The sequence below is a fragment of the Nelumbo nucifera genome, chromosome 6 (assembly GCF_055504915.1).
Source record: "Nelumbo nucifera cultivar China Antique chromosome 6, China Antique-T2T, whole genome shotgun sequence".
Lineage (NCBI taxonomy): Eukaryota > Viridiplantae > Streptophyta > Magnoliopsida > Proteales > Nelumbonaceae > Nelumbo > Nelumbo nucifera.
The window spans coordinates 40,205,398-40,224,384 of NC_142654.1; the positions used below are offsets into that span (position 1 = coordinate 40,205,398).

The 18,987-nt window shown below is 36.0% G+C and overlaps 1 protein-coding gene across 7 annotated transcripts; it reads right to left on the reverse strand.

The window, feature by feature from the left end:
• Positions 1-4,000: 4,000 nt before the first annotated feature.
• On the reverse strand, positions 4,001-18,865 carry LOC104610629 (ATG8-interacting protein 1-like). Of its 7 annotated transcripts, XM_088889896.1 has the most exons (4): positions 18,641-18,863; positions 15,659-16,538; positions 14,849-14,891; positions 5,485-5,799 (listed from the first exon to the last, which is right to left on the reverse strand). In XM_088889896.1, exons 2-3 carry the CDS (start codon positions 16,517-16,519, stop codon positions 14,880-14,882), a joined length of 873 nt encoding a protein of 290 aa, XP_088746022.1. In that variant the 5' UTR covers positions 16,520-16,538; positions 18,641-18,863; the 3' UTR covers positions 5,485-5,799; positions 14,849-14,879. The 7 variants fall into 7 exon arrangements, with proteins under 7 accessions (XP_088746018.1, XP_088746020.1, XP_088746022.1 ...); XM_088889892.1 differs by lacking the exons at positions 5,485-5,799; positions 14,849-14,891 and adding an exon at positions 4,001-4,150 and having other exon boundaries at positions 18,641-18,865; XM_088889894.1 differs by lacking the exons at positions 5,485-5,799; positions 14,849-14,891 and adding an exon at positions 4,136-4,201 and having other exon boundaries at positions 18,641-18,864.
• Between the last annotated feature and the right edge of the window lie 122 nt (positions 18,866-18,987).

The following is an 18,987-nucleotide window of genomic DNA, read 5'->3' on the forward strand; positions in this document are numbered from 1 at the left end:
TTGAGGATGACATAGCACCCAACATGACATTAAATAATAACTCTAATACAAAAACAATCGGCATTTGAAAATTAGTACCAAACAGACTCAAAGCCGATTTCTCAAAATTTTCTAAAAAATCAACGTCAGAACCCATGGAGATTAAAAACCATCATGGAGGAGTGTTCCGGACTTGTTGAAGCTATCGAGTATGGCATGGTGTACAAGCATGCATTTATGGAAGCAAATCAAGTGACAGACTAGTTGGTGTGTGAAACTTTATCTCATAGATGCTTCATCTGCTTAATCTTTGTGTTCTTCCTTCTGAATTAGTTTTCATTTGTTTGAGTGATGTTAAGGGCCAAGCTACCCACCATTTCTGCTCTTCCTTTTCACAAAAAATTTAAATATACTTTTTGGCCTCACAATTAAGAGGGACCATATTTTAAAAAGAAGGGTATTTTAGTCAAAAAATCTTAGAAAATAAATTTTATTCGTACTTTTTATAGTAGTATAGATTAAAATTATTGGATATAAATTTAATCAATAGAATATTTTGATGAGAAACAAAAATACCACAAATAAAAGATGTAAGAAGAGAAAATGATAATTAACAGCTTAATGATAGAAAATTGAAAAGTGAAAAGTAATAGTCCTTTAAATTACATTTCCCCAGGCATCCAAAAAACAAATATTAACAAGAGATGGGTAAGACAAATAGGAATTAGAGATCTCCGTTGAATAACCTAAGGTTGTCAATCTGTTAGCAGCAAAGCTCCCTTGTCTGCACGCGTGCTCTCATATGTAATCTGGAGTCCACTGCGGGTGCCAATTTCCTAGCAATCACAGATGAAATGGCACATTCCAAGGGGGATCCATACACCCATGTAAGCTGTTGACAATATTAATGGTTGAGTCTTCTCCACTAATAAACCTGCACTGCTTGAAACGAGCCACAAAGAGATGCGCTTTCACTGCCGCCCATGCTTCAGCTTCATTAATCGAGCATTCCCCAATGTCATTGCAACTTACCTATAATACTCGACCTCTATTCTCTCTCATTATTATCCCAATACACACCTATCATCTGCCCTCCTTGATGCATCAAAGTTTATCTTAATTAAGTATGTGTTTGGTTCTGTTTACATTTTTTCGTTTAATATTTTTATTTTATTTGTTTGCAAAACCGAGAAAGGTAATAATTACAATTATTTATGACAATTAGATGCCACTAGGCACCATATTAGTGTAATAATTTAAAAATGCCTAACCGCTTATAGAAGTTTTAAAAAAATAACTTCCTCAACCAATAGGTGTGCACAAAAACCAAAGTTCACTTTTACCATTCTCAATGCGTATGAAAGAGCAAGAAAGAGGAACTACCAAAATAATGCCTATACGGAACCAAACACCCTGCAAGTCGTTGTTTGGTTTCATTTATCTCACCAAAATGTTGTCTCCATGTTTCCTGTTTGAGTTATAGGGGGGCTTACATTCATGGTTTCCACATAATCATATCTGGTTTTATCCACTAAGCTCCATACCGGTTAATATTTTTTCATTAGGCCTTTTCCAAATGTTCCACAGTGCAATACTCGCACTGTTTTGGTTCCATAAATATCCACTCTATCCCACCTTTTTTTTTTAATGTTTTCATTCAAAACAGAGATGGGAATGTTTTCACTGAGGGTAGCCAATACTTGATTTGATTCCACGCAGTGAAGGAATAGATGATTCACATCTTCCTCTTCACCACAAAAAGGGGCAGTTAGCATCACTTGTCATACCCCAATTTCTCAATCTATTTTTGGATAATAAACTGTTACAAAGCATGAGACATAAAAAAAAAATTAGATTCTTGGGGTACAAATAAGCTTCCAAATATGATTTAATCTATGATTCACATTGGTTTCTCCCTGACTCATTTCCATTAATTTGTATGCTGATTTAATTGAAACTAACCTCTTTGAGTTGGGTTTCCATACCATACTATCCTCTTTGTTATGATTGGGTATGGGGATTGCTCGAATTTTATTCCATAATGATATGGGAACTCTTTCCAGAATTTTAGATTTATTCCATCTATTCTGGGCACCTCTTCAGGCCCAGAATAGATTTATTAAATGGAATAGGTTTTCCATTTCCTAACTTCCATCCTATCCCCTGTTTTAGGATATCTCTAAATTCTAGGATACCTCTTCAGGCCCAGGATGCATTCTTCTTTGGATTTATCATTTAAAAACTCTCTCCTTAGATACTTATGTTTCACCACTCTAACCCAAAGATTATTTGGTTGTGTGAGGATCTTCTAATCCAATTTTGAAATGCAAACAGCATTTACCCAATTCAATCTCTTAATCCCCCATTCACCATTAACTGTTGATCTGCACACCGACTCCCATTTGACTAAATTGTTGCCCTTAGAATCATTTTGTTTCCAAAGGAATCTTTTCTGCTTTCTTTCTATATTTTCAATTACTGTTTTGGGTAGCTTGAACACTCTCATTAGAAATTGGGGCATCATTCCAATTGAAGATTTAATTAAAGTTATTCTACCAGTAATGGATAAAGAATTCATTTTCCAACCCGCCAATTTTTTGTTCACATTATCCATTACCCTCTTGAATGTGTCCTTAGTGACTCTACCCTCAATGAGCGGGGCCTCCAGATAGATTTCTTTCTTTTTGTCTATGGCAATCTTGAGAATTCCAGAAATGAGCCTCTGAATCCGACTATGAATATTTTAGGAAAAGTAAATGCTCCATTTAATGAAACTCAAACATTGTTCAGATGCACCTGCATATAATGAGCCTCTGATTTCTTTCTTTTTTAATTTTTGTTGCATTCTCCAATGTTTGCTTTTGCAAAAGTAAAACAGTCATCTGTAAATTGCAGAATTGGAATATTAGGCCCACCCTTTGAAGCTTTGAATCCTAAATTCTTCTTATTTTCCACATTCCTTTTGCATATCATTCTGCAAAGAGCCTCACTGCATAGCACAAATATATAAGGAGACAAGGGATTCCCCTGTTTGATACCCATAGCAAGTGTAAATGATTTAGTTGGGGTCCCATTTATGAGGATTTAATACGTAACGGAAGTAATACATTGCATTATCCAGTTTACCCATTTTCCACTGAACCCTAGCTTTATTAGAGTACTTACAATGATTTCCATTCCAATCTATCATATAATTTTTTCATGTCAATTTTGTAGGCCATCAACCCTTTTGATGGAATTTATCATCTCATTGGCCACCAAAATATTGTCAATTATTTGTCTCCAGTAGAGGTTTCAATCTTTTTACTAATATTTTAGCTATTATTTTATAAATAGTGTTACAAAGGCTTATTGGCTTAAAATTTTCCACTCTTCCTGGGTTATCAATCTTTAGAATAAGGGTGATAAAATTTTTATTTATGCCCTTTGACATTTTATCAGAATGGAAAAATGCTTTTATAGTTTCCTCAACAGGTCTTCCAATAATTGTTTTATACTCTTAAAAGAAGTAAACATTCAAACCATTAAGCCATGGGGCTTTTTAAAAAAATGGAGGTGTAGAAAAGTCTAATGAAAGGGAATATGAGTTAATATCTTAGAAATAAGACTTATGAGGGGAATAGAATGAATTTACTAATAGTAGTTCAAATTACATTTTTGCCCTGCCAATAAAGAGGAATCAAATTCAAAATAGAGGTATTTTATTGAATAAAAAATCCAAAATCTAGACTTCGTTCCCACTTTTAATAGTATTTGATTCTCTTCATTGTCACACAACACATCATGAAATAGTGACCCTCCTAGCAAAGTAGAAAGTCATTGACAAGCAGTTGAATTACTAAAATTTGGAATAGTTTACACTTTACAACGGTTTGCCCAGGTTAGACGGTTTTTTGTGGTAAAAGAGGAAAAAAAACTAAAAAGTGGATTGGTCATCAGTTCATTGATTACCTTGTCCAATTCGATCTTATAACATTGTTTTGTTGTTTCTTTCATCCTCAGGAATGATTTCATATTTTCCATTTATCAAAAATAATCACAAATCACCATGTTTTTGCAATTGAAACCCCAAAACACATTTATCAATTGAACATGAATGATCAAATGAAAAATTACCACCGCACCACCTCTTCAGCTCTTCCTCTTTCTTATTCCTAGCTAGGGACCATCTCTAAATGAACGTAAAATTCAAATTGGAGTCAGGATCCCCTGCAAACAGAAACTTTGCGCACACAACATTCAACCCTACATCAAAACTATCTTCTATGCATATATGTTAAATTCATAAAGAGATGTTTCTAATGTGCAGCTGAGTGTTCATACTTTTAGGCCTCATTCGTTTTTTGGTAAGTTACATACTTGGATAAATGCAGGTACCTGGGTAAGTTTTTCCGAAGAAACATTTACCCGGGTATGTGCATTTACCCATGTTCTTTTATTTCTCATATAAATAAGGCAATGACCATTTCATCCATAAAAATTCATTATTGAAAAGGGCATTTTTGTCTCATTCAAGTGTTGACAACTTTCCCCTTAGGTGGGAAAGTTATTTACCCACCTAGGAGATAGGTAGTAAGTGATACTCAACTCAGGAAAATAAACATTCCCTGATCTTCACATAAATCTAAAAAAAAGAACATGGGATTCTTGGTCAATGAGAACCAAAAGCCCATTGACTACTTTCCCCCCTCTCAAAATCCCAAAAAAAAAAGAATGTCCCCTTAGAGTATGTACAGATCTTTTGCTTGTGAGGATCCCATTGCCACAAATAAGGGACAAAAAAATGACAGGCAGTAAAGTTTATCAAAAATTGAAAAGACAGATATTCCGCCAATGTGATGGAATAGAATTCATTTTTAAAAAGAGCATTTTTGTCTCATTCAAGTATTGACAACTTTCCCCCTAGGTGAAAAAGTTATTTACCCACCTAAGAGATAGGTAGTAGTAAGTGATACTCAACTCGGGAAAATAAACATTCCCTGATCACCACATAAATCTGAAAAAGAACATGGGATTCTTGGTCAATAAGAACCAAAATCCCATTGACCTACTTTCCCCCTCTCAAAATCAAAAAAAAAAAGAAAGAATGTCCCCTTAGAGTGATCCCATTGCCCCACCCCCCCGGATACCGGGCACCTTACCCAGATATGATACACATTGTATTGGACATGTGACATATCAACACTTTGAACCTTCGATAATGAACCAGCTACGATGTTCTTTTGCTTATTGACTCTGGTTTATGAAACTGAGGTGGCGAATTGTGATTGACCCACATAACGATGATTTTTTGAACAGTAACTTGACAGGAAAATGTGGAGCAGAGGTATATTTTGGTCGATCGGAAAAAAAAGTAGGTTGATCGACTAGACATTGCACGTTGGTTTTCTTTCTCTCTAATAAAATCGTGCTTCCATACACAAGTTTTCCGATCAACCAACCAGACGAGATGTCTCCATCATGCCATTATGCCAATCACCCACCAGCGAAGAAAAAGACCCTTCATCCAGTAAAAGTTTTTTTTTTTGTTTCTCCATAAATCCCAAGGCTTTGCAAGTAAAACAGTTATATACCAAAGTGCCCACTGCTAAGCACAATAATAACTGAACCATGATAAATAATATCATGTCAACGGAATAGATGTATCTTACAGTTAGAAGAATAAGAGAATGAACAGCATATCACCCCCTCCCCCCCTCTTTTTTCGTCATCATCCTAACGCTCGGCGGCAGTGCTGCCCTTGATCGCTGAACCCCGACGATGGCCACCCACAATCACATCTTTAAATCGAGAAATTGGACCCAGCATTCGGTTCATCTTCTGCCAATATATTTAGTCAAAAGAAATCAAAAGGAGACGGCGTTAGCATTCAAGAAAGGACGGATAGTGCTCAACACTGTAACAGAAGACTGATAATACAACTTTACAGTAAAGGTTCTACGCTCACAATTGTTATACCAACTCAGCAGAAAAGGCATGCAGGAGTTACAACTCGCATCCTACTAAGTACACTAGCCTAAAAATGTCTTCATCTTGGATCAATCTTCTGGTCCCAACCTACATGTTGCACACGTGCAATGGCTCTCCTAAATGGACAACATTGGATGTGCAACTTGGGTTGGGTTAGGTTGAACATTTGTGAAGTTTTGAATGGACCGAGCCTGATGTAGTTGAAATTCTTAACTCAGGCAACCCAACTTGCAACCCCAGATGACATATCCATGTTATGCATGCGTCAGATTTCATGGACTCTTGAGGGTCACCTCCCTGTAACATTACATTTTTTACCTTGGACATGCATTGGGTTCTGATTCCTATGCCCATGTCCATTAAACACTTCATGGATAGGAAAAATCTCCTGCGTACCAACCTTCATGTTTATGAATAAAAGGTTTTGTGTAATCAACTAGAAAAGAAAAGACACTAAAATAACATGGTCGAATGCTGATTAACTAGCAAAAACCACCATTTTTTTTCTTTTTTACCTTTTCTTTTTTTTTTTCAATCCACACCCCTCCATTTATCCCATCCTGCTCTATTCTATAGGAGGCGTCCTCTTTAATCTCCCCCTGATGTTGTAAATTATCAGACCAATGTAATGAAAGAGATCACATTGAGGTGTTTTTTGGTGACACAACTTCAAACATAGCCCTCCATATCTCCCATCCTGCTCCAATTCTATGGGCAACAATCTTCCTTGATATCCCCCTTGTCATGAATTATGAACCAAGGTAACAAAAAAGGTCATATTGAGGTATTTCTTGATCTCCAATCCTAATTGTACCCTGGTTCTTACTCTTGTTATTAATAAATTTACAATGCATATATTCGGATTTAGCCCTACATAGTTTTAAACATCTAGACTCTAGACCATCTCTTTTTTGAGAGAAAGGTAAGGTATTGTATTGATCTCCACTATCAAAATACAAGAGTGAGCCTTATAGCTAGCATGTACAGCCAGGAACTATACATTTCTAGGGCCAAATGAAGCCAGACCCCTAAAACAAAACCCAAAAAGACCCCTCCCGTAGGGAAATACTCCAGTGAAAGCTTTACACATTAGCAAAATAAAATACTAGGATCTTCTCTCCCCCTTTCTATTCACTCTTGTTGCTGATGCGTTAAGTAGATTGATTTCAAAAGCAGATAGGGAGGGATAGTGAGTGGTTTGGAGAATAGAGAGAAGTAGTGTGCCTGCAACTCACCTTTAGTTTGCGGATGATACTATAATCTTTTGTTAAGGTAGTGATTTGAGGAAGGTTAGGAACCTTAAGAACTTAATAAATTTCTTTGAAAAGGCCTCAAATTTGAAAATCAACTTTGAAAAAAGTTGTGGGGTTGGAGTCATTATGGATGATCAAGAATTGGAGGCCACTGCAGATTGCTTAGAGTGCTCCACCTCGTCCTAGCCCTTAACTTATCTAGGTCTTCCCCTAGGAGCTAACCCAAAGGAGAGCTGTTTTTGGAACCTCATTGTGGAAAAGTTTGGAAAGAAATTGGCAAGCTGGAAAAAGAATTATATCTCTGTGGGGGGTAGAGTGACTTTTATCAAATCCACACTTGCTAATTTACAGGTTTACTTTTTGTCCGTCTTTAAGATTCCTACTAGGGAAGCTAAAAAGATAGAGAAGATGATGAGGGATTTCTTGTGAGAGCCGGGGCAAGAGAAGAAAGATCATTTGATTAGGTGGGAGATAGTCGAAGCAAGGAGGAAGGAGGAGTAGGATTAGGGAATATTGTTTATAAAAATGTAGCTCTTCGAGGTAAGTGGTTGTGGAGATGACCTTTAGAGAGGGAGAGGTTATGGCATGCAGTGGTGGCGAGTATCCATGGCTGTTTCGGAAATGGTTGGGATGCAGGGGTATCCAGGCGGGCAACTCTTGCAACACCTTGGAAGGCAATTCATGGCATCCTCCCCCAATTCCTCCGCTTTGTAAGGTATGATGCGTACTCTAGGACTCATGTTCTTTTCTGGGAAGACACTTGGGTGGGAAATTTGCCTCTTAAGGACTTGTTCCCCTCTCTCTTCTCCATTTCCCTTTATAAAAAAGAACCTGTCTTCCTTTATTTTGTCCCCGTATGCCCCTTTGTCTACAAATTGGGACCTTGGCTTCCATAGAGGGTTGAGGGATGAGGAATCCTTATCAGCTTTTGAGCTCTTATTGTTACTTGATTCTGTTTGTTTGGACCCACTCAAGTCTGATAGGAGGATTTGGACTTTGACTCCAAAAGGGTCGTTTACTTGTGCATCTTTCTTCAATTCCCTTTACTCTAGTTCCTCTCCTTGGGCTTTCCCAGTTAAGGAAGTTTGGTCTAGGCCTATTCCCCCAAAGATAGCTGTGTTTTGTTGGGAATTTTTCTATGGTAAAATCAATACGATGAATAACCTGTAGAAGAAAAGACCCTTTTTGTGTTTACCCCTAACTGGTGTATTTTGTGCAAAGCACAGTTTGAGGACTGTTACCACTTATTGATTTCTTGTCCTTTTGCTGCAGCCATTTGGAACTGGGTTTTTGATTTGTTTGAGTGCAGGTGGAACTTGCCAGCTGAGGTAAATTTGTTGTTTTCCCCATCTACCTTTGTGTGGACCACAAGAAGAGGGAGAATTATGTTGAAGTGTATAAGGCAGCTCTCCTATGGACTATTTGGGAAGAGAGAAATTCCAAAATTTTTCAGGACAAGGAAAGAAGCATTCTTGAGGTCAAGGACTGTATTCTTACAAGGACTATTTTGTGGCTGAAATCCTTAAAGTTCTTTGATAATTACTCCTTTGATGATTTAATGGGGAATTGGTCTGCAGTTGCCCTCACCTCCTCTAGGAAGCCTAGAGTTCAAGTAACTTGGACTCCACCAATAGAGGGTTTTGTTAAGCTGAACTTTGATGGAAGTAGTCAGGGTAACCCAGGACTATCTGGGATTGGTGGTGTACTGAGAAATGAGAACAGGAATATCATTGCCATTTTCTCGGGACCGGTGGGAATAGGAAACTCTGTGAGGGCTGAACTCCTAGCTGCGGCACAAGGGATACAGATTGCTTATCAACTTGGAGTGCAGAACTTAATAATTGAAGGAGATTCCAAGGTGGTAGTAGGATGGTTGGCTGACCCGGGTACTGTCACTTGGGAGTTTAAGGATATCTTAAAAAAGGTCAAATGGCTATTGAGGGACATGACAGTCAGATTTCAGTGGTTGGGTAGATCGGATAATGCCTTGGCTGATTATCTTGCTAAACAAGGGGCTACTCGGGTCTCCTTGTTGGGCTTCTCTGTAATTTTCTTTGTCCATTGTTATGTTTAGTAACTAAAGGGCTGATGGTTTCCTCCATCTCCCCTCCTTAAAGGGGAGGTAGCATCTTGTGCCTCTCCCTAAAATGTACCATCTTTGGCTATGAATTAATAAATCTTACAATTCACTGATCAAAAAAAAATACTAGGATCAAAAAACTGATGATGCAGTAGACCTCTGAACTGCTCACGTACTGACAGCCATGGGTGTATAGTTGCTGTAGCCCAATGCAACACATCATCATCAGAGCTCCCCTTGGACCCAAACACCTTACAGTTCCTTTTCTTTCAAATAATCCAGTTGATTACTAGGGGAATCATACCCCACAGCTCTTTACCCCTCTTGTTCAGCTCCACCAGCTTCCAGGCTTTCAGTAGATTGCACAAATTCCTTGGAAGACACCAACTGACATTAAGAAGCTTACAGAAATGGTTGAAAAGCAAAACCACAGCCCTACAATGCAGGAACAAATGATCCACTGATTCTTCTACCTGACTGCACATCGAGCATTCCAGAGATTCCAACCCCATGCCCCTTCTAGCTAGCTGGACTTTAGATAATTAGACTCCCTCCCTTCAGCTAGAATTTTTGTAGAAAGACTTGACTGTAAATTTTCTATCCTTAGACCACTTCCAAAGTCTTTCATCAGACTGGTTTTGGGACAGTTTATACTCTTGAAGCTGTAGCAACAATCTAGTCAGGTCTTCAATCTTCCATTCGTTCAACTGCCTCCCAAACCTTGGGCGCCATAATCCTTCCCTGCCCACTATTTCCCAAAGATCAGCCACCCTAGCACTCCTGTCTTCTACTATTAAAAATAGGGATGGATATTCCTCCATTTGTGCCCTATTGTCGCACCAAATGTCTTGCCAAAAACAGACCCTACTGCCATCACCTATTTTTAATTTCATCCCCCTCAAGAAGTTCGAGTGTACCTTATCTATACCTTTCCAGATGGAACAGACAAAGGAAGCAAAAGATCTGCCTGGGTCCCAACCATCATTGCTGAAACCAAATTATTCCACTATTAACTTCCGCAATAGATTTTGAGGTTGTGCATTGAGTAACCAGAACCATCTGTCTAGGAGGGCTAAACTCATTTGCCTCACATTCCTCACCCCTAGGCCTCTGACCTCCAAAGTACTACACACCCTATCCCACTGAACCTGATGGATTTTATATTCCCCATATTTGCCACTCCACAGAAAATCCCTCTCTTAACTTTTCCAATCTGTCTGCTACACCAGCAGGAATTGGGAATAAAGACAAGGTGGGAAGATTTTTTTTTTTTAACTAGAGAACTTTTTAAAAATGTCAATTTAGCACCATTACAGGTACTTGGACTTCCATCCAGCTAATCTCTTTTCCAGCCTTTCAACCACTGGCTACCAAATGGATTTGGAAGTACATTTTGCTCCAATAGGAAGGCCCAAATATTTTGCAGGTTAGCTGCGTACCTTGCAGCCCAGCTCAGCCACCAAGTCTTGGACATCTAAGTAATACCTACCATAAATAATTCACTCTTCTGAAAAGTTTACCCACAGCCCAGACACCACTTCAAACCAGGCTAATAACATTCTAAGGTGTGACAGCTGGTTCTTAAATAAGATTCTAGACCATCTCTCAATTTTCTCCATATCTAATTTTACAGTTAATACACTCTAGTTTCATAAATTAATACTATGTTATCAGAAAACAACATACCCCATAACCTCCTGCTGCACATGCTTAGCCAACCCAGTGATTTAAAAGGCACGCCTAGGCACACAGGCGAGTCACATTTTAGGGTATGTGCCTCGTCCAGGTCCTAGGTGCACCCCTTTCAAACCTCAGCCCAGCTGTGCGCCTTTTTAAAATTCGCTTGCTTTGCTCACTCACTGAAGCTCCGAGAACCCCCTATCTGCTATTTTTTTTTTTTATGAATCCTATCTGCTAATGTTATCCATTCATTCATTCCAATATATCTTCTTAAAAGGCAACTAAAGTTATAAAATCATTATTTTTATGTGAGAAATAAGAATTTAAGACCCTAACATGGACTGGTTCGGGCTTGCCTCGAGAGGCGTAGTACAAAGGTGACTCATAGAATCAAGATTGCAATATGTTTTACATCACATTAGCTTCTTGAAGTAATGCGATTGAGGAAAAAAAGAGATTCTGGGTTTTACATGCTTGAAAATGCTTTATATGTTTGCTTTTATTTTTAAATGTTCATTTGAATAAGCTTTGCATGTTATGTTTATGTATTTTAACTTTAGATAATAGGTTTTTTAAAACATTTATTTTAAAATTTAAGTTTATATATTATTATTAACATTATGTTTAATATTTTTTGAATTTTTTGCATTTTTTAATTTTTTTGACATTTTTTTCAATTTTCTGATTTTTTTATTTTTTAGCATTTCTTTTGGAAATTTTGCACCTTGCTTCAAAAAGGCTCGTGGCTCGCCTTGCGCCTTGCGCTTTTAAAACATTGAGCCAACCTTTCCATGACTAGGGATGCTCACAGTTTGGTTAATAGTGGGCTCATTTTTTAAACCAAACCAGGGTTACCGGTTTTTGGAAAACCGATAACCAAAACCGAACTGAAGTTGATCGGTTAACCAGTTGGCCAGTTCGGTTCACCATCTGTTTGGTTCGTCATTTTTTTATTATTTACAGTTTTTATTATAAAAATATATAAGTATATAATAAAACACTAGAAATATATATATAAAATATTATATTTTAAATACTAAATAATATATTATATATTATAAATATACATATGTTTATATATAATGCATATTTATTAATTTATAATGTATAGAAAATATAAAATATATATAATATACATAAATATACATAATATATATAAATATATGTATACCAGTAGGTTTGGTTAACCACCGGTTTTCTATTTTGGTTAACCGCAACCGAGCCGATACCTTCAGTTTTTTTAAAATGTTGAACCAATCGGTTCGGTTAGCCAAATTTTTTATTCGATTTCAGCTGGTTTTTTCGGTTTTTCTTGCTCACCCCTATCCATGACTAAACCAAACAAATAAGGTCAATTGTTGAGCCTTGATGAAATTGCATTGTAACTGGATTTTTTATTTTATTTTTTGATAAGTGAACAATTTTATTAACTTGTCAAAAAGTTAAATACTGATACACTAAAAGGACCTACATATGATGGAAAATAAAATCAATGTCTTAAATAACATAAAATTTATGAATCAAAAAAATTCGTAGGGTTTAAACAAAAGTCGTCAGAATTTTGCATAAAAGGATTAGGACATAATATTCAAGGTCAATTTGGTTTCCAAGAATAAGTGTCTAGAATCAGAATCCAATTCCCATTCTTGGCAGAATGGGATTCCCACCCTAGAGTCTATTAATAAGTAATAAAGAACTTGTAACAAAAATTTAAAAAAAAAATCTCAAACCAAATATTAAGAAAATAATAAAATACTATTAATAATAAAAGGTAAGAATATATTAATAATAAAATATTAGTAAACTATTAACAAAATATTAGTAAAATAGTAATAAAATAATAGTACTATAATAAAATGTTCATAAATTAATGATAAATACAAAGATATTAATTACTAAATACAAAGAAAATAATAATAAAAAGCAAAAATTTATTCATTAAATAATAATGACAATAATAGTAATTAAGTACAAATAAAATATTAATATAATCTAACTAAAGTAATAATAAAATAATAACATATAAATTATTCAATAATAATAAATAAAAAATAATAGAATGTTAATAAACTAATAAAAATAATAATAAAATATCATTAATAATTACAAAGTATTAGTAAAATAATAATTATATATCCATAAAGTAATAATAAAATAATAAATAAACTAATACAAAATTGAAAAATTTTCAGTTGATTCCGATTCCAACTCCAAATGAACCAAACAACAACAATAGGAATATAATTTCGATTCCAAGGGATTTTGGTTCCGATTCCAATTCCGATCTTGTCCACAAACCAAACGCACCCTCAAATTGAAACCCTTGGGATTCATGATTCAAATTGTGAATCATATCGTAAATCATAAGATTTTGACAACATTGGTCAAAGTGGCTGCTCTGGAACTTAAACCTGAGCTCTCACACTTAACCAGCTTAATATTTTACCACTGCACCGAGCACCAACCCTTTGAAGGAGCACATTCATATTCAATATATGAAATCAACATCAATAAATACCATGTGAAAATTTCTTCTTTTTCTCCCCTAAACTTTTCTATCAATCACCTTGAAGAAAAGATAGATTTCATGGTTGATCACTTGATCTTGTGGATCAACTCAATATTTTAAGATAACTTTCTATCCAGCTAGTTGGGATGTTAGTAGTGCACTAGTGATGCCCCCTTCTAATAGCTACTTCAAGTTGGTTAGAGAGAGGGAAATGTGATCCTCACTTTTTCTCACTTTCTCTGAGTGTGCATCAGGTTGGGTTAGAGTGGTGTGAGTGCATCACACCCAAGGTTCAAAATTTTGATAGGATACACTTCGTATCAAGCGTTAATCATATCGTTTGGCAGCTCCACAATACACCTGTTTTTAAGGATTTTTCAATAATTCTTTTTTAAATGGTAAAAAACATTAAAATGACCATGTAAAAATATTAGAAGTTCATCAAGCTGAAACACCCAAATACATGTTTGTGCATATTGGCTCTATTATTACTATGAACCACGGTCACTCCATTTAGATGGTATAATATGAAGCTTCCCACACCTCAAAGGGAGGGTCGGAGGGGGTGGAAATAGAAACATATATGGAATATAATAAGGCAGATATATATGGTCTTTAATATACAAGTATGGAATGGAATACACTAATAAGCATACATACATATATCGTAACTTTCAGGCCAGCCCAAGTTGAGTGAGCGTAGTGTTTGTTTGGTCTATACCCAACCCACATTATGTGTGGGTCCACACCAGGCTGCGCACGGAAGAAAAAAGGTTGTCTGGGACCAGAAATTTCCGGACCAGTCCAGGTAATTAATGATCACCCCTAGTTATAGGCTGTACCCAACCCACAACCAATATCTCCTTAATTACTACCCTTATTGGATACCTAACTTTAATAAGAGAGTCTTTTTTTATCAATAACTTTAATAAGAGAATCTTCCAAAGGAGTTGGAGGCCTTTGATAAGAACAATAATTGATTGCACGTGTGTTCATCTTCTTCTTTCCTCCTAATAAACATGATGCTAGCATGGTTTTAAATGTTGGTAGAATATTATCAAAGTTTTGGTTTTAGATAGAATCATACAACCACCAACATAAAATGTAAAAAGGGCTGATTTAGGCCAATGTTTTGGAATAATGTTATAATATTAAAATATCAATAATAGTAAATAAAAATAATTAACATTTATAACAAAAGTTCATCTAAAGCCCCTAAACTTTAGAAATGTTACTTACTTGGACAAGGGTATGTAATAACCAAGATTTCTAAAATTTAAAACCTTGGATACTAGCAGAATTATAAGTTGAAATCTGTGTCATTTCAACTACTTCCCGATTGTAATCTCTTAATGCAATTGCTGATTTACTGCTTACCAAATTTATTTGCATTTGCTGAGAAATGCTTCTAGGGAGATACCTGCAATCCGAGGAACCCATCAGGATCCTCAAATGCAGTCACTGAACATCCAGCATTCAAAAACCAGTTCTACCAACTGCATGACCACTCAAGAATTATTACAAAGATAATAGGCATTAGTAGAAGATGAAACAAAAACAAGAAAAGAAAATTAGAATGGGTTTTTCAGCATTCAGATCTGCTCCAAAAGACTCAAAACACTCCCCCCCAAAAAAAAATAAAAAAAGAAAAAGAAAAAAGAAAACTCTGGGGATTGTCTTTATATGAATACCAAGTTTTGCACATGCTTTAAAAGAAACAGTAATATAAAAAGAATATTTAGTCTTCAACAATAACACATTTTACGTTGTCATAGAGCCAGTGGATAAACTTCATGGCTATACATATGATGTAGTTCCCCGTGTTATACCACTCAGCCCATGCTATGAAATCGAAAGTTCAATTTTATAGTTTCCTGAAATGTGAGAACATAATGAAAGGATTTACAGAAGTCAAAAGTTCTTTTCCCCCAGTTATATTTTCCTACTTTCTAGTACTTAACATAGAAGTTTGGACTAGATATTGCAAGTTAGCATCTTAAGTAAAGCAAATGAAATTGATGCAACGTTATGCTAACTAGGCACATAAAATATAAAGAAAATAAATGCCAATGAGAAAATGTCAGTAAGTCCAAATCCAGTACGAAAGCAACATGACCAGTGATCAAATCTTGTTCTAAAGAGCATAATATTATGCTCTGTATTCCGTATCAATAACTGTCAGCATACCTCATCACTGATGCTGAACTGCCACTTAAGCTGTTGAATTTGCCATCTTTCCTGCTGCCACCGCTGCCCAAGAATTACCAGACCCATCAAAGAAGCAGCAACAAAAACAGACCAAAATGCATTTGCCTGCTTTGCATGAGAATACAAAGAAGCCACCCGTCTCTTCCACCATGCTTCACAGGGAAGGCCAGACCCATTAAACTTGTTTTCTTTTGTAGGATCTAATGACCTTGACAAATCTGAAGCAGAACCAAAGCTTCGCTTGGAAGGATCATTGTCAGATGTAACTACTTTGTCATCATACAAAGTAGACCCACCAATATCTGCTTCACCTTGTAAGGAACTAAACTTAGATGTGGTATATATGCTCTGCTCCTCATGGACCAAATTTATCCCTTGCAAAGCAGTACCTTCCTCAAACTCTGTGGCATGAACAGATAACCTATTACCCTTTTCATCAAAGAATTGAATCCCAGGCAAATCATCCGGTACCGCCAACCCTTCGATATCCAAATTGTCTTCATTTTTCACACTTGATCTAGTGCCTTCCTCCACATCAATTCCAGGTTCCTCATTAAAACGCATGTCTTCACCACTGGGTCCATCATGGATCTCGCTATTATCAGGCTCTAATGGCAGATTTTCATGCTGGCTAGGTGGAAATACAAAGTGACCAGACCTGAACAAGGCACGAGAGTCTTCATCTTCATTCCCATAGACACCATTCCCCTTCACATCATTGTTTGGTTCAAATCCTTCAGGACCAGGGGCAGCAGCATATGTTGAGGCTGTAAGTGACACAACTTCCCATTCAGCCCCACGGGTAGTAGTCTCAGATCCCTCCTTCTCATCATCTGCCATCTTGAAAATTTTATGCTCCCTAAATAATCAAGAAAGACTTACCAAGATCAGCTTCACAATAATGAAAGAGAAAAGGAACATAAATCAATCATAATTCATTATATATTATATTTTACAGAAACCACAATGGACAGTAAAATTATAAGGCTGTTTCTGTGTGGATGGGGGTCAAAAAATAGTAAAGGATAAAAGAAGAGTCCTTTTTCTGAGAGAGGGAGGGGGTTCAGAGGGGAGGGCAATATAACAAAATCCATTTTAAAGCCCAAATGCAGCATAGAAAGAATGTAAAAAGAAGAATGATCATCACTACATATGGTATTGAGAACAAATATAATTTCTACTTCTCTGAGCAATGGCAGTGGATTTTTGAAACATTTGGTGTAATAAATGAATCAATGAATAATGTTTAAAAATTCCTGCCTTTTTTCCACAAATATGAGGCATCTCCAATCTGTTTTCTTTTCAAGTTCATCCCGCATGGTATCAATCCAAGAGCTCCATGTAATAAACAACCATATTCATTTGCCCCCTTGTTAGATCATCCTGGACTGGATTAACCCCCATTTGAGAAGCAATTACAATCATTTTACTATCTCTGACCTTGTCTTGAATGAAAACCCATTGTATCTTAATTCTTACCTCAACAGTTGATGAGTAGCTTTCATTGAGGTAACCATCTAATTAGCATTTTTTCCCTTTTTCTTTCCCATAAAGTATAAGATGGTTATATAATGTCATGACAAATGTGCTTGCAGAGTTTCAAGAGAAGAAGAGGGACGTTAACAATTACCAATTTAGCATATCTAGTCCCATTAAAACTTCTTGTCAGTTGAAAGCGGCTACTAATTTATTTTTAGGGAAAATTTACAGAACTTAGAAATAGAAGATTTACTATTTTATGGAAGATCTTGCTGAAAGGCATGAAAATGGTGACTTGAAATAAATGTATAGGGGGTGTTCATAGTCCAATTCAGTTTGGTTTGGAGAATATCTCAAACCAAACCAGTAAATTACAGTCTGAGAAATTCTCAGACCAAATGTCTGGTTTGTGGTTTCTAATATGGTTCAGGCCATTCTATTGGACTTAACCCAATTAAAAAGCCCAAATAACATACGCAATTGCTAAGTAACAAATCTAATTCAAATATCAAATTGAAATGTTAACAAGTACCACCTATTACTGTCATATAAATTAAATTCACAAATTACCAAATATACATAATGGGTTTGACTATGATACCAGAAAGGCATCATACTGGAAAAATTTGTAACCGATCAACCAGTATCATAAAAGTGGTTGCCAATCAAGTGGTATTTATCAAAATTCATGGGGCAGCATAGATCATAGATTTTCTCATACATAAACCACTTACTAAAATTCAGAAAACAGAACTGAAACCATAAACCAAAATTTGAAATTCTCACAAACCAAACCAAATTAGTAACACTATATTAAATTTTTAATGACTTAATAAAAGTTAAGACAATTGAGTTTCAACTATGAATATTTCTCGGAAAGTATAACCAAATTAATTCAATCACAATAACCACCTTACAATAGCATAACCGATGAACTCAATTATGAATTACTAAAATACAACACGCAAATTAAGTCTACTAAATAATCAGTGAGTATATTTTCTTTGTCAAGTGTCATTTTTTTATCTTTTGGCAAGTAGACAACAGAAGAACAATCAAATAAATCAATACTCAAATACTTTCAACAGACCGCAAATAACTGAGTTCGTTTACAGAAATAAATTGACGACAGATGAACTATTTTCACAAAAATAAAAATAAAAACTTCCAACACCTGATTCGATAAAGTTACTTCAAACCACGATTTATGAAACAAGTCAAGGCAAACCAAATCAAACCCTAACCAACCCGCCTATAAGCAGAATTAATTCATATTAATGAATATCTGCATCAAACCAAACACATAAAGATTTAATTATCGCCAAAAACCAAAAAGTCAAAAAGGAAACAAAATCGAATCGACTGATATAAACAGAAATCATTGAGAACATCAATCGATACATAGAATAGATTAAAATCTACGACTTCTACAGATCCAATCCACAATAAACTAATAAAAAGCGTGATTTATCAGTAGATTACCTACGACTACGGTATCGTCGGAAAATCTCCGGCGAGGAATAAAATGGAAAAAAAAGTTTTTCGGGGTTCTCCGACGAAGTTCAGGCGACGAAAACTGTCTGGGTCAGCTGCTGCACAGACAAAAGCATTTTATACCGTATTCTCGGTAAGAGATAAAGGAAAACCAGTTCGACCGGTAATTACGGAATTGGCACTAGGGTTTTACCGGATGTAGCCAGTCAAATGATGATGATGATGATGATTTGGGTTCCATAATCCATACTATATATATAGATCTTTCGTCCTCTTCTTTCGTGTCCGTCTACGCCTCCATCCCCCCTTGCCATTTCCAGATGTCCTTGCGTGTG